Raw genomic sequence first — 15,724 nt, forward strand, 5'->3', positions numbered from 1 at the left:
CAATTAAATTCTGTTTAAATATCTAGGCTATAAATATTATGCTATTGATATATTTTACCAGATTATTGCAAATGCTAAAGACAGGGAGGGTCTTTTGAACATAAAATGACTACAAAACGTGTGGCCGCCTTTGCGTCACAAGAGAAGAATTTTGCTCGCCACTTGAGAAGCTGTAAACGACGCTTCGTGCTTGTGTAGCGCAGCGAGCTCGAGCACTCTGGAAACCGCGGTTTGGGGCTGGCCTGCCACGAGACCGCCCCTGCCCTACCAGACGTCACACCGATGCCTATTTGCATGAAGTGTTTTCTGCAGCTTGCTTCAGAGTTCACGCCGATTCCGCCTGGCAACACGGCCAGCTTCTTGGATAGGGACGGTGCAAGGAATATAACGAGAAAAGCCCCCATGGTTGCTTTCGCTACGGAAGACAGACGCACTAAGGCGCGCTGAACGACGTTTTCTGCGCCTTGTTTTGCGAAGCACCGTCTCGCAGTGAAAATGGAGCTCCCCGCCGCGGGAGAGCACGTCTTCGCCGTGGAGAGCATCGAGAAGAAACGTATCCGAAAGGTTTGGTAACGTTTGCAAGTCGTGTTTAAAATAGGCTTTGTAAAGCACAAAACGCATCCGTATCGGTAAACTACAGATTTGACACAGAGACACGGTTCAGGTCCTTTTCTCTTTTTTTCAGAACTCGGATAATCTAGTTAATGTTTTGGGACCTTCCACATCCCAACTGACGTTTATTTTTACGGTCTTTACAGGGAAGGTTCGAGTACCTGGTTAAGTGGAGGGGCTGGTCCCCAAGGTGAGTGTTACATTAACGTTTACCGTTCCTATAGCTGCGGGGTAACGAGGGAATGAGTGCGAGGGAGGGAAGATGAGGCAGAACTTCATCCCGCGCTCACCGCTGATGTGCGACGAATGCCATCGCTGTCTTCTGCTGCTTCACTTTGGAGAGAGAGAGAACTGGTTTCAGGATTAAACCGCGCAAATACTACGAATGCACATTTGAACAGGCATGAAGTATTTGGTGAGGCAGCTTGCGTGGCCTCAAAATGAGGACACGTGCGGTGTTGCTTGTTTACTTTGCGTGCCATATTTTTAACGCGTATCACACGAGACCGCTTTTAGTTTTCATTTTGCCCATAGCGTTTTTATATGACATACATTTGCAATATTCGACTTCTTTCTTATGATCAGTGCATAAGTTGTTAAATATTTAGCGTTGACATTTAGCAAAGAGAGCCCGTGCTACCATTCTCTCCGTTAACGGTTAAGGTGACAGCCACGTTAAACGGGGTTTGGTTGAGAGAGCTGGTTACATGCATGCGTTGCCCCCCCCTTATTTTCTCCTCTCTTTATAGGTATAACACGTGGGAACCGGAGGAAAATATTCTGGACCCGCGCCTCCTTGTCGCGTTCCAAAACAGGTGAGGTAGGGAACGGCAGCCTCGGCTCACGCGCTGACCTTGTATAGTAAAACAGGGAGGCGGGGTAAAGCTTTCACTATCACAGTAGGCTGCTGCCCTCGCGTCGCTCAGGGTGCGTGCGTGCGTGCGTGTATCTAACTCATACTCTGCCTGACAGAGGGAGGGCGCAAGGAAACACGAGCGCGAGAAAATGTGCGCAGGCGCGTCTGAACTGGGACTGAATTGAATCGCATGTGCACGCCACGGCAATGTCAAGCTTCGCGCGCACCGTTAGACAGGGCTGTTTACAGGCGCGCAGTATGATAGCATCTCACGTAACGATTTTACAGATCAACCTCATTTGATTAAACTGCACGAACAAGTTCCAGTGTGTGATTTTGCATGCAGTTGTTCCTCGCTTCTGATGGGGGAAGGGACCATTATTAGGATCGTGCCACGTTTGCGCTTCCTTAATAGCTACCTTAATATGCAAATGCAGCACGTACCCATCTAGAGTAATTATTTGAGGTTTATAGCAGACACGGGCCAAAACACCCGCAAACCTGTATTTCACGCACACTGTTAGGCGCCATCTCCTAGCGCAAACAGGCGATTTTCCGTGTCGGTACATACATTAGTACCCCCTGCGCTCCCCGCCTTCCGAAATTCCACTCACATTAGCACCGAGCGCTCGGGACCTCTAACTGGCATCTGCTTGCGCCATTAGCCGTCTCCCTTCGCGATGGGCAATTCTGTTGTGAATAATTGCACGCCTCCCCCGAGTGTATGCGGTTACTCCACCGCCTAATTAGGTTTTGGGTGTGTGGAGAGGAAGAAAGGGAGTCGATGGGAGAGGCGTTAATAACCCGTTTCGTAAAAAGCACGCTTTCTTTCTCTGGTAGATCATGTATGACAAATGCCAGGCTGCTGACCCTAATGACCAAAAAGCCCGGTTCGTTAGTCGGGTGCAAGCGACCAGTTTTAGCACAGCATTTATTTTGACGAAACTGAAATAAACTAGTCAGTTTAGTTGGTGTAGGGCGTAGGTCTTCTCACTCCAGCTCAGTCACAGGCTTTTTCCGATACTCCAGTAATCAAAGCCTAGGTTGTCAAAACAGCCGCATCCATTATTCCTGTATCGCCAAATTACATTATATTGTCTGGAAGCTTGACACGGTAGCCTACTGTTGTGTGGTCCTGTGTCGACTGTGGTCAGCAGCTTTATATTATTCTGTATATTGCTGTTTATGTACCATATATATCATCAGGCTTATGTTCTAAAGAAGTGATCATTCTTAATGAAGTACTAACATTTCCTAAAGTCAAACTATTTCTTAAAGTCTAACTACAGCCTGGTGAATAATTAAAATAGGCATTTAATGTATACTAAATAGAGATATGAAAATCACTGGGGGAAAAAATACAGATCTGAAAATGCTTGTATGCTTTTTAAAAGGCTGTTTACTCTTTTGTGTTCAGGGAACGTCAGGAACAGATGCTGGGCTATCGCAAAAGAGGCCCGAAACCAAAGCAGCCCTTCATACAGGTGAGCGAGTGACCTCTTCAAACACACATTTCTCTTGTTTTTTGTGTGGGTTTTTTTGGCGCTTGCCCAGTGCTTGGCAATGGAAGCTGCCTGGAGGGTTTCTTTATTATAGGGGAACTTAAGCTGTCTGTATTGTATACAACAGTATTATGCCTTTTCTACAGAACTACAAACTGTTCCAATATATCTGTGTATACTATGTGTATACATGAGTGTAGTAAGCTACTGTATATACATGATTGTATGAACGGTACAGCCGTGTCATTCTCTATGTAAAATGTGTATTTAGGCATATATTGAGTACAAGTATGAGAATATGAGTATTGATATGAGTACAGTGTGGTCACACCTAACAACACTGTAACCAAGGCCTCATTGTTCTTGTGTAAATAACTATTTGATTTGGTCATTGCCTTCAAACTGCAGTTTATGGTTTATTGTCCATGTGTCAGGTCCCCTCGTTCGCCCGGAGGTCCAGCATCCTCTCTGGTCTGCAGGAGGCGCCGCACGACGCGTGTCTTAGAATGGCCATGGACCCAGCGCAGGCGCAGCAGTACCAGCTGAATAGCAGGAAGCACCACCTATACCAGCCGCTCCCGAGCGAGAGCCCTGGTGGTACTGTCCCCAATGGCAAGAAGAAGCACTACTACCAGCTCAACAGCAAGAAACACCACCACTACCAGCCCGACCCCAAAATGTACCAGATGCCGTGTGATAGGTCAAAGGAGCCCGCGGTGCCCCAGGTGGGCAGGGATGGTTGGAGCCTCCCTCCAACCCTGCAGCAGAAATGGGACGAGGACTCTAGATGCCTCGGCAAAGCGCAGGACTTCACAATGGAGCTCAACAGCGGAGGCCATGAACCAGAGCTCAGCGCCGAGCTTCCCGTTAAGCAGGACGGTGCACCTGCGAACGGAATAAGCAGCAAGCTGAAAATAGTGAAGAACAAGAACAAAAACGGACGCATCGTCATCGTGATGAGCAAGTACATGGAAAATGGCATCCAGGCAGCCAGGGTTAAAGGTGGGGAGGTGGATGGAGGCCTGAAGCAGTCAGAGCAGCTGCCGGAGAGCAAGGCCGAGGACGTCGATAACGAAAAAAACAAGCTCCCCAAGAAGCATGGCTTTGAGAGCCTAGGATGTGGAAAGGACAGCAAAGGTCAGGACAAACCTCCCCTCTGTGGACTTATGAATAGAACAACCCTCCCTGACTCAGTTATGTCGGGGCCAGTGGCAGCTGAGGTGAACAAAGAACAGGAGTTCCGGAATCTTGAACATTCAACACATGAGGATCAACCGCTGCAGCTGACGACCAAATCCTGCCTGAGCCCAAAGACCTCTGAAAAGGCCGTCCCTTCGCAGTTAGATCAAAGGAATAGACAGGGGGCCCACAAGAGGTGCTCAGAACTGGACAGGGACCATGGGGAGGCTAAAAGGTTCGTGAGTGTTCAGAGCGTCAGTGCACCAAACACAGGGACAAGTCAGTGTCAGAACTGCACCACAAACCTTAATGGTCACCAGCTAACAAATGGACGCAAGTTTGAATTCCAGCACTCCAGCCAGGACGAGCCCATAGATCTTAGCTGTGCGCGATCACGAAAAGAGAGGAATTCTGTAATGGATTGTCAGATAAATGGGAACTCTGAACAGTGTGAGAAAGAGACAGAGATAACGGTGGAAGAAACGCCTTTTACACCTTTTCTTGGGAATATAATAATAACAGACGTCACAGCAAACTGTCTTACAGTTACATTTAAGGAATATGTAACTGTCTAGAACTGACAGCTTTAAAACAAAACTACTGACATCGCAACTCTGTGAATATGTACATATATAAAGTAGGCTTGGTCTTCAGATTTCAGAAGATCACCTCATTTGTTTTCAGAATGATCCAGTATAAAGTCCAGGTTTTAATATTTTTCAGTCTGCATACAATTCCACTAAATTTTGCTAACTATTCCATATTAGTGATATAAGTCAACAAAACATGTTTTTTACACTTTTGTTTTTCCAGTGGCTTGTTTCTGTTCGCTATGCTTTATAAGAAGGCTAATATGTCTATGAAGCACTTATGTATGTAATGTTAAATGATTTTTATTGTTCTCTCTTTTAACATTTCAAAACTTTGTAAAGTGCTTTAGCTTCATCTCAGCACATTAAAAGCATATTTTTGATGTGTCACTAGATTCTCAAGTTAGTGTCTGTATGTGGGTGCGTGCGTGCACGTGTGTGGGTACAACGTGTAACTATGAAAGCTCAGGTCATGTAAACAAAAGTGCAGATCGTTTTTTTCCCCTAGTAATTATGTTGTCCCTCAGTATCGAAATGTACTTTGCCCTGTCCCTTTAGGCGGACAGAGAAACTGAGGAGTGTTTAAGCTTTATCACAGTTGGAGTGGACATTACTTTACGCTGCGTTAAACTAGTCTACTGATCATGAATGAGTTCAGCAGTCCGGGGGAAAATTCCGGGCTCATGATTTGCACCGACCATGTCAAGGCCTTCGGAAGCGTCGCGTTGATTTTTTTTATACTGTAAATTTTATACAGTTTAGGGTCTAAACTGGAAATACTAAATGTATTTCCAATGCGCATAGAGCTTCTTGATTGTATCGGTTCCATTAGCTCTCTGCGTGCGGGTTTAGTATTTAGGTGATGAGTTATTGCGCCGAGCTGTACGGTATCCGCCTAATGCGCCGTGTCACTACAGTCTTCCTTGCGTTTTCCTTCATCCAAAGTTTATTTAAAAAAGGTGGTGCACTTGTTTTTATCCAGAGATATCATGAAGATGACGTTGCTCCTGATTTTTAGGTAAACAGACATGAGTATTAGTATTAGTCTATTAGTAAATAAACCCTTAGGCAGTTTGGAGGGAAAATATATTTTCTCTGCGTACATGGGAACAAGTTACCTTGTAGTGTATATGCCTGAGCACTTCACCGTTTTAAAATAAGGCTACATGATTTATCCGCAATTAGCACCAGACCAAAATTAGGAACAGACATCCTTTATGTTCTGTTTTTTAAGTGAGCAAAATTAGGAAAACCTTACCCCGAAACCAAAGATTTGAGAAGTCGGAACTGCGTTTAAATCAGATTATAATCCTTAGATATACTGATCATTCCGAGCCGGCCTTTAGCTGTTTGGCGGCCCTTGACCTCTCTGGGTTAGCAAAAAATAAATAAAAAATCTTTATAAAAATACGAAATCTTGTAAAATGTGTTAAAGCCACTATCGTGCATCTATTTGCATACTTGCTCCTTTATCGTGATTGCGAAGTGGTAACATTTTTGGTTATAGTTGGTTATACTTAAAACAGAATGCGCCTATTTAAATTCTGACCCAAACTGAGTACACCCACTAAACGAAGGATACACTCATGCCTTGAGAGGTAACTAGTTAACTGATTAAACAAATTATCCATTTGTGATTATACGTGGCTGTTATATATCATTTTAACGACCTGCGGCTTTGAGAGCAAGGCCTGCATCTCCTAGATAGCAACAGAAATAGGTTTAGTTTCTCAGTTTAGTTGATGCCAGCCGACATTTGGAAACCGCATATACATCAAAAGGAAACCTCTATTAAGCTTCATAAAGTAGTTGTAAGCCTCTGTGTCATTTTATTCTACTTACAGCTGTCACAGCACACGGGCAAACGGTTAGACCGATAAGCTGTATTGCAGCTTTTGTATTGCAGTATCAAGTAATTTTAAAAAGCTGATAGTTACAACTAAAGGATATTCGTTAGCCAAACGAAACAAGCACAGGATTATAACCATTGGTAGTTGGCCTGTTATTTGAACTAATCATTTTACGAACTAAAAGTTTTTAACAACGGGATAAGTAGCTCAGCAAATCCAAAATGTGGACTATCTAAAACTTTAAAACACAGAAAGAGTGTTTCCAAACAACCATTTACTGCAAGCTATAAAAATGGTGTAAATGTAGACTGTTCTTTAAATGTTGTAAGCTAAATCCCCCCAAAAGTTAATCAATTCTTGATTAAAGTTTTATGGCGTTTAAAATAAACACAAATAATCGTCGATATCTTTTCTTGAGTTAATCTAACCCCAAGATGAAACAATGACTAATATCGATGTCTTCTCGCTGGGACTTCGTGCGGCATGGCGCAGAGGGTCGTGAGTGCCCTATGCGCGGTGGCGGAGCTGCAGGATATCGACACTCGGAGAACCGCCCGGCTGCACAACTGCACTTCGATACTTTATCAGCTAACATGGCGGCCAGCAAACGTTTTCGGGAGAAAGATCAGCACCGCGTTCTTCGCCCGCTGGCTCTGGGCGCTCTTCCGTTTTGAGAAGGCTTTGACTAAAGCGGCCGTCGGCGCGGTGGTTCACTCATCAACCATTTCGTCTCATGCGGAGCAGAGAGACAAGCTGCGGTTTCATCGCGCCTGCGATATAAAATGGCTTCCTCCACTCGGTCCAGTTAATGTGTGATTTAGTAGCAATACCAGAGGAAGGTTTTCTGGCACTCGCAACAGCCAAATATGGTCGTGTTGCACGTTTTTTTCTGTCGAAATTAGTTAAACGAAGAAGATTAATTCGTGTTGCGTAAAAATGTAGAATGACCTTATATACGTCAATTAGACAGGTGTAATGATGGCATAATTACTTTGAATCTTTTACATAATCCGTGCTGAGCGTGAAGTATAAAGCTCATAGGCTGTTAGGTAAAGCCATAATCGCTTTTTACTTCAAACTCAGAGCGCTAGTTGGATTATCTGTATAAAGAACTTTGATTTGAGGAACGAAGAATACTAATTGATCAGATCTCTTAGAGTTTGATATTAATATAAAATATTATAATTACTTGTAGGTCACCACAACACTTCACAGGGGTGAGACACGCCTATTCTCCCTTTAAAATGGGTTCATTCTAAGGCTTTAAAATATTCATACAAAACCGTTTCGAAATAGTCAGTGGGACATTCAGAACTGATTTGACGAGCTGTCATGAATATGGACAACAGCACATATTATTAACCAGTCTAAATACGAATAATATGCAATGCGCAGAACATTATAACTTGGCTATTTTAGGCTGTTTATATATTTCGTTCAATAATGTTTGAATACAATTTTTCTTCCTTAAATTGGTTTATTCTCTATTTGTTTGCCTGCTTTTCTAACCTAGAGAAACATAAAGATCTTTTTTTTTTCAAAAGAAGAAGGAAGCGAAGAAGAAAACTGTCTTCTTCAACTCATACAACACATGACTGGATACCAAAGATCCACTGATCAAATAGCCTAATTAAATAATTTTTAGGCTACTGTAATGCTTCTAAAAAATTATGAGTTTTCCATACTTAACTTTAAATGTAACTTTAAAACCACCCACTTTAAGTGGCCAATTTAATACCTGACCAAAAATCTAATTAAGATGTAATAAAATACGGACTAATCTACAGACTATTCTCCTAATTTCCGTTTTGCAAATTGTGCAGTTTTTCTGTTGCTGCGCAAAACTCGTTGCCCAGAAACTAGCGAACCAATAATCTTCTTACAGCTCGACCGCGCGCCCATATACGGATGCAACCACTGCTGCACTGCACCACCGACGCGACCAATCGCCTTCCGCAAGCGCAGAAGAGCGCAGACAGCCTTTACCGCACGCCTTCCTCTCAGATTAAACGTTACCTGCTTATCGCCCTTGCGAAAACGTAACCATGTCCATTTGCTCGATACATTATTTAATCCTATTTCACGTGTAATTCTATCTGCTGCAAGGGACAGTTATATAGTTTTACCACGCCTGCCTAAGCATTATTCAAAATGATTTAATAATGTATATTGCTCTACAAAGGATATAGATTGTAACTCGAATAGGCGTTTTGTTATTGTTATTAAAACTGAAACAACCTTGTTGTTCACGAGTGATCAAATTATTTACGCAGTTCTTTCAAAAAAGTAAGAAGATATTCAATCAAAGATCGTTTCCCGCCTTCTGTATAATGTTAGGCCAAGTCTAACATTTAGGCCAAATAAATAAATTTAAATGAATGCCAGAATGGGGCGGTTCAGCAAACATCATAATTGTAAGAGGCCCCGCGCTAATCAGTTCTCGCGAACTACCTGAGCCGCAACTTTAGAATGTGATTTACACAAACCCAAACCGGACTGCTCTTCTCCAAATGTAATCAGCGCGCCAGACTGGGATCCGAAACCATACATATGGTTAAAAGGTCTTTGACATTAACGTCGGCGAAGATATAGGCTGCACCGCGTGAAAAAGTTTCGGCAGTGTAATTTGGTCTAAATGCGTTGCACATACCGTCACAATTGATGAAGTCTAACCAATTATTTACGCGTATTTGTGAGTTTGTTAAGCTTATACTTTAATTGCTTTATTTTTAAAAATGCAATAAGTCGTTCTAAGATGTAAAGACGTTTATAATTTGTAGCGACAACTAACGTCAAAATATATTCAATTAAAAAAAATGTTATACACTATTTTCAGCACCTCTCATCGATAAGAAAGGTTTAATTATTAATACGCGATGTTCTTATTCGTTTCTTCTTATTATTATTATTAGGAATCTTTTTCTTCTTTTTTTATTTTCTTCTTCTTGTTATATTAGTAGAATTATTCTGCTAATATTACAGCAGGAGACTCGCTCGCTAAGCAAACCGCTCTATGTGGTGGTGTACTGTGTCAGTCTTAAGCGGACTCAGAGATGCTGTATTGACTAGTCTCATCACATGTTTTTTATTGCAATTAATGTGAAACATGTCCGATAATTAGGTTAAACATAACAGAATTTAACATTTATGCCTTCTGAAAACATGCCAGACTCTACAGTCTTTGAGATATTTTTTTTTACTTGACATAAATTTTTTTAAAAAGCTGTTTAACTTAACTGACTTTTTACTCGGTCGATAGTAACTTGAAATGTGTCCTGAGCTTTTGCAGTTGAAGTTAGAGAAGGTTCATACATTTGCAGCTGCTGAACCTTTTTTGGAGGGGGCCTTTTCGTTGACTCAGTCATTCCAGCCCAGTCATCAGTTGCTAGGTAGTCTGACAGAAAACGAAAATTAAAACAGTTGGCTAATCTATAATAAATCTAGAAATAAATGAAAAAGCATACTCATGGTCATAAAACTAAATCGTCACGTAAGGTAATAGAGCCGAATGGGAAAATCTGGAAACTCTGTGGTATTCCACTCACAGTTTTAAAATGTGTCACACTTTTTTTTTTGTCACAGGTTGTCATCAGTAGGCAGTGGTTTACCAAGGGACTGTCCGATTAGTTTCAAGCAAATGGTTCGGATTACCTTGACCGTAAGACTAGTAGAACTGTTTTTAACAATGCATCCAAATGTATTTCAATTTTTAAAAAGACTATTCAGTTAGGCTACCTTATTAACTATGTCGCCGTAGACCTACATAGTTTAAGATAAACTTGGTAGAATAGTTAAAAGTTATTTTATTTTTTAATATCTTATTTATCATATTCGATTTTTTTTCTTACTTAAATTGACAGCTTGGTCGCATAGAATAAAATAAATAAACTTAGATATAACAAGAATGGCGAAGTAGAAGATATATCCGTAGACTATATATTCACATTAAAAATAATCCGTGTGGTTTATATCCTGGCTTCTGGCTGTTTTACTGCGAGATGGCTAAATTCACTCTCTCAAAATGAACCAGTCCTATATGGTTATAGTTATAGATATATACATATAGATATAGATATATAGTTATATAGATGTAGATATATAGATATATAGTTATATATATATATATATATATATATATATATATATATATATATATATATATATATATATATATATATATAGATATATAGATATATAGATATAGATATAGATAGATAGATAGATAGATAGATAGATAGATAGATAGATAGATAGATAGATAGATAGATAGATAGATAGATAGATAGATAGATGTAGATATATATAGTTATATAGATATATATATATAGAGAGAGATAGATAGATATTGATATATAGTTATATAGTTATAGATATATATAGATGTATAGATATAAATATCGATATAGATATATAGTTATATAGATATGTAGTTATATATAGAGATACAGATATATAGTTATATATAGATATATAGATATAGTTCATCTGGCATAGCCTCCATCTTACGTGCTTGTCAAGCATTGATCAGATGAAACGTGCGTTTCCACCTCACTAAGCAACCCCGCGCACGTAGCAACAGCTGAGCCAATGGCCGGCTTCAGAACGGTTCCGCCCGACAGCGGTGCCACGGCAACGTGCTTAAAGAACGTGATGACGTCTCTGCCGTGCACTAGAGAGAGAGAGAGAGAGAGAGAGAGAGAGAGAGAGAGAGAGAGAGAGAGAGAGAGAGAGAGAGAGAGAGAGAGAGAGAGAGAGAGAGAGAGAGAGAGAGAGAGTATTATGGTCTGCCTGGAATTCTGAGAGAGAGAGAGAGAGAGAGAGAGAGAGAGAGAGAGAGAGAGAGAGAGAGTATTATGGTCTGCCTGGAATTCTGAACGCGAGAGAAGGCGGACTCGCTCGCGCAGCCTAAGCCTCTCCGCAAGCTAACGGTAGCGCGAGAGAGGTAAACATGGAGCTGTCTGCCGTCGGAGAAAGGGTCTTCGCGGCCGAGTCGATTATAAAAAGGCGAATAAGGAGAGTACGTGTTGCACGTCAAACTGTCGGGACGTAACCATTGCATTTTTCCCTTCCTTGTACGTATTGTCATGCCGCAGGTTGACGCTAACCAAATATTTCTTTTCTGTATCCGATGGCACGCACAGGGTCGAATGGAATATCTCGTGAAATGGAAGGGCTGGTCACCGAAGTGAGTAATGGCAGACGCGCTCTCTGCTTCACTCTGTTAGCACGCTAGCTCGTTCAGACGCCCACAATGGCTGTCAACGCAGCTAGCGAGAGGCGCGCGTCCCCTGGCAGGCACGCTGAAGCACGCGCTGCAGGCGCACACTGCCGCGAGAGACTGGAGGCTGCACACGCTAGCCGCCCGTGCTAGCTGCCCGACAGAGGCGGCGCCTCATATCAAACTTGAAATCCGATCGACTGTCAGTTGCATGAACATATTCTGATTTCCTGATAGGTACAGTACTTGGGAGCCCGAAGAAAATATCCTGGATTCCCGGCTCTTCGCCGCTTTCGAAGAGAGGTAGGTGAAAGTCGTTCGTCGCGGGCCGGGGCGTCAAGTTCAGTGGTTACATGCTGTGAATGTGAAAATTCCCCTCGCGCATGCATGGCAGCCTGCGCTGGGTTGCCACTTTGGTTCGTCTCAAGTGGGCATCAATGCCGTTTCAGGGAACGTGAGAGGGAGCTTTTCGGACCCAAGAAAAGAGGACCGAAGCTCAAGACCTTCCTTCTGAAGGTTGGTGGCTTTAGTTTAACTATCAGGTCCGAACGATATCGGTGCTGTTTCTTAAAGATGGAAATGAACGACCAGATGTACCAGAAAGAATTCCATTTCTTTCATTCTTCTATAAATTACTGCATGTAAGGAGATAGATTAGCGTTATCATTTTAATGAAATGAGACCCATGTGGTCATTTTAAATTTAAAGCACTAATGAATATAATTAAATTCAGATGTACTGTTAATGGAAATGTTTGTGGTTGTATATAATTCATTATAATTTCTGCAGCTAAATAATCATGCTCGTTCTTGTTTTTAATAGGCTCAGGCAAAAGCCAAAGCAAGATCCTATGAGTTCCGTGGTGAATCTTCACGGAGCATGCGAGTCACGTACCCCAGCCCTGAGCCTCTGGTTACCCCAAGGGCTCGGGAGGGTCTGCGTGCAGTGGTCCCAACTATCTTTCCCCCCAGCACAGTCAACAGAGGTGAAAGTGTGCGGCTCCCCCTTCCAGAACCGGCCCGGGAATATCGCCCACATCCCTCGTCGAGACCCAGCTCCGATGGCTTCATACCCACACCCAAAAAGAGAGGCCGGAAGCCTAAGCTCCGATTCCCAGAGGGATTTCCGAGCAGCCTGCACCCAGACCAGGCCAGGAGGAGGGCGGATGAGTCCATATCTGGCATCCCATCCAAGATGGCACGGCTTGGCCTTGGGGAGGATGAGGAGGACGGTCATTCCGATCTGAGAGCCATGAAAGCGGACCACAGACACCAGACGTCCCCTCTGTATCCCCACAAGCAGCACACGACCGTCCCCTCCGTGGACTGGAGCCTCGACTCCTCTAGAAGGAATTTGGACATGCAGCAGTGCAGGACTAGAGAACATGGCAGCGGTTTGCACCGGCAACACCTAAAGCACCTTAAACACCTCAGCCATCAGAGGGCGCTAGAGCCTGGGGCGCATGCGACCAGGCAGCAGCGGCAGCCTACCCTCATCGCCAAGATTCCTGTAGCACGGATATTCGGGGAACCCGAGGAGGAAGATGAGGAGGAGGAAGACAAGGAGGATGCTTGGAGCCCCTGTTTCAGCAATGTGGAGAAGGTCATCATCACAGACGTGACGACAAACTTTTTGACTGTAACTATCAAAGAGAACAGCACAGACAAAGGCTTCTTTAAAGACAAGAGATGAAATGATGACTGTCAACTATACCTAAATATGTAATTAGATTTTTTTTTTCTCCCATTATTTTCATAAATCGGTGATCAAAATGTTCTGTATATTGTATATAGATATCAAGATTTTATTCCATTTTCTGTGTTCACACTGAAACCTGTATTTAAATGTAATGGCACCGCTGTTGTTAAATTCGGCTGGTGGAGAGAGATTTGCATGCGCTAGAAATGGTCACAGTCGAGATGCGTGTACGACTACCGGTTGTCAATAGAACTGTGTTTAGATATGTATATTCGGTTCCCACATTTACTTCTTGTAAAGCAGACTTCATTTTTATCGAAAATTGTGTACTAAATGTATTAAGCTACTGATTTGCTTCCCAGATGAGTACTTCTGAGTTTAGTTCTTTTATTTACTTAATTGCCAGCATACTGAAAATGTGCGATTTTGTTAAAGTGGGCCTTCGTTAAACTTGAAAAGTTTAGTAGGCTACGAGTTAAATTACACAATGTATTTTGGCAGAGAATTTTCACAGTGAAGTTCCTCGGTATAAATTATCCGGAGCACTAATAATGACTGAGAGTACGTCAGATAGGCGATTTGAAATGTAATTGTTTTCTGTAAGGTTATTGCAACCGCTTGCGCATTATATGTGATGTTCTTGTTGACTCTGTGCTTATTCGGTGAATTTTTGCTCCAAATGAATCTATTTATTTGATTTTCCAAAATGAGTTAGCCATACTTCAGATACATTCTCAAGCTAGTCAGTATTCCCGTAAGTGTGTGCGTGTGTGTGTGTACATATATGACAGACAGAGAGCGTGTGTGAAATTTTTAAAAGATACATTTTTCACTTGAGTACAGTGCGCGTTGTCTAAATTATGCCAGTCACGCTATAGACCAACAAGTGGCTTGGTCCTATTTTTAAGAGAGCAACCAGTCATGTGTAAACGATATAATGGAAATATAAACAGAAACGTTCCTGACAGTCTTAACTGTTTAATGTTTTTAACTCTTGTTTTTTTTTTTTAGTCAGATAAAATTCTCAACATTTATTCATGCTGTTTTTAATTGGACATTAGGATATATTTAAATATTAGCGACTTAATTACTAACTGCCTTTTTTAGTTTAAAATATCTTGCTGACCGAATAAACTTTTAGAAGTGTTATTTCTAATTTATTTTGCGACTTTGTATAGGTATACATGTATATCTATAAGATTTAAGTCTTTTCGGGGGGCAAAATTAAGGTGCCAAGTATTGTCGACTTCATTAATTTGCTAAGCGAAACGTTAAAATGTGCGCGATCCCGCTTTAGTAAACGGAGACGCTCAGTCCGCGTATTCAGTGGCATGTAGGGGCCGACACACTCTCACTCTGCGAGATTTGCACCGTTTATGTCCAGACGCGTATGTCGGTCTTGTAGGCACGTTATCCTTTAACTAAACTCTTTAACATGCGATTTATTGTGAGACCTAATAAAACCAAAGAAAAAAAACCGTCACAGATTAAACGGGACGCTTGATATGACGTTCTCGTCCATACCGTGTCTTAATAATTTCTGAAGAATTATTTTGCATCGGAGCTTTTTTAATATTTAAAATAACCCAACAGCATTAAAACGTAGAATTCGAGCATATGAAAAGAGGATCAGAATAAAGAGGCAATTACCATAAAATCTAGTACAAGTGTTTATTGGGACGGTTCCCCTCGGCTACTCTAAAGAATGTTATGTTAGAATCTTTTATTCCCTCGGTAGGCTAATATGACTAATTATAGTCCTCTACGTAAAGTTGGATAAATATCGGATATTCTGTTTCTGCTATACTGGCAGAATTTCCTTTGCATGCTCCGAAAGTTGCGTGCAGGCCTCTTCAACGCTTGCTGTCGTAATGTCCGGCTAGCGGCGTTCGCAATTAGCGTCATTATCAGGTTCGTCGTCGTCACAGTCGTTATCGCCTTCACCTGCCGATTTAAAAATAAACATGAATATTTATTCTAATTATTATATAAGTCGACATACTATTCGGCATTAGCACATATAGAATATAAAAGATTGCAGATTATATTGAAAATAAAAATAGCTCAACGTGAATTTCAGTTTTTCAGTTTGCAGAACCACTTCCGGCCATGACTAATAAAATAAACGGACAAAAAACCAAACAAAACATCGAGCTCGCATGCCTGCCTAGTTAAAAAGATCATTATTATGGATATCCTTAATCTGAACATGTGACGAA

At 41.8% G+C, this 15,724-nt stretch overlaps 3 protein-coding genes across 3 annotated transcripts in view; 2 read left to right on the forward strand and 1 right to left on the reverse strand.

Annotated features, from left to right (window-relative positions):
- The first annotated feature begins 262 nt into the window (after window positions 1-262).
- LOC113578871 (E3 SUMO-protein ligase CBX4-like) lies at window positions 263-5,134 on the forward strand. Its single transcript, XM_027012379.2, has 5 exons — window positions 263-564; window positions 759-802; window positions 1,362-1,427; window positions 2,886-2,952; window positions 3,405-5,134. The coding sequence occupies exons 1-5, from the start codon at window positions 496-498 to the stop codon at window positions 4,722-4,724; spliced, it is 1,566 nt and encodes a 521-aa protein (XP_026868180.2). The 5' UTR covers window positions 263-495; the 3' UTR covers window positions 4,725-5,134.
- Window positions 5,135-11,426: 6,292 nt separating this feature from the next.
- Window positions 11,427-14,152, forward strand: cbx8b (chromobox homolog 8b). The gene is made up of 5 exons (XM_027012310.2): window positions 11,427-11,606; window positions 11,731-11,774; window positions 12,045-12,110; window positions 12,257-12,323; window positions 12,630-14,152. The coding sequence occupies exons 1-5, from the start codon at window positions 11,538-11,540 to the stop codon at window positions 13,497-13,499; spliced, it is 1,116 nt and encodes a 371-aa protein (XP_026868111.2). The 5' UTR covers window positions 11,427-11,537; the 3' UTR covers window positions 13,500-14,152.
- An 840-nt stretch (window positions 14,153-14,992) lies between these two features.
- The window catches only part of c1h17orf67 (chromosome 1 C17orf67 homolog), a 3,050-nt gene continuing 2,318 nt past the window's right edge, over window positions 14,993-15,724 (reverse strand). Inside the window, 1 exon segment of the mRNA XM_027012377.2 lies at window positions 14,993-15,449. The gene's annotated coding sequence lies outside the window, so the exon portion shown is untranslated.

This window comes from Electrophorus electricus, chromosome 1 (assembly GCF_013358815.1).
Source record: "Electrophorus electricus isolate fEleEle1 chromosome 1, fEleEle1.pri, whole genome shotgun sequence".
Taxonomy (NCBI): domain Eukaryota; kingdom Metazoa; phylum Chordata; class Actinopteri; order Gymnotiformes; family Gymnotidae; genus Electrophorus; species Electrophorus electricus.

Coding starts and splice junctions, on each gene's coding strand:
- LOC113578871 (XM_027012379.2), top strand. CDS start 496: ATGGAGCTCCCCGCCGCGGGAGAGCACGTCTTCGCCGTGGAGAGCATC. Junction 803..1,361: donor TGGAGGGGCTGGTCCCCAAG/GTGAGTGTTACA, acceptor CTCTCTTTATAG/GTATAACACGTGGGAACCGG. Junction 2,953..3,404: donor CAAAGCAGCCCTTCATACAG/GTGAGCGAGTGA, acceptor TCCATGTGTCAG/GTCCCCTCGTTCGCCCGGAG.
- cbx8b (XM_027012310.2), top strand. CDS start 11,538: ATGGAGCTGTCTGCCGTCGGAGAAAGGGTCTTCGCGGCCGAGTCGATT. Junction 11,607..11,730: donor TAAAAAGGCGAATAAGGAGA/GTACGTGTTGCA, acceptor TGGCACGCACAG/GGTCGAATGGAATATCTCGT. Junction 12,324..12,629: donor TCAAGACCTTCCTTCTGAAG/GTTGGTGGCTTT, acceptor TGTTTTTAATAG/GCTCAGGCAAAAGCCAAAGC.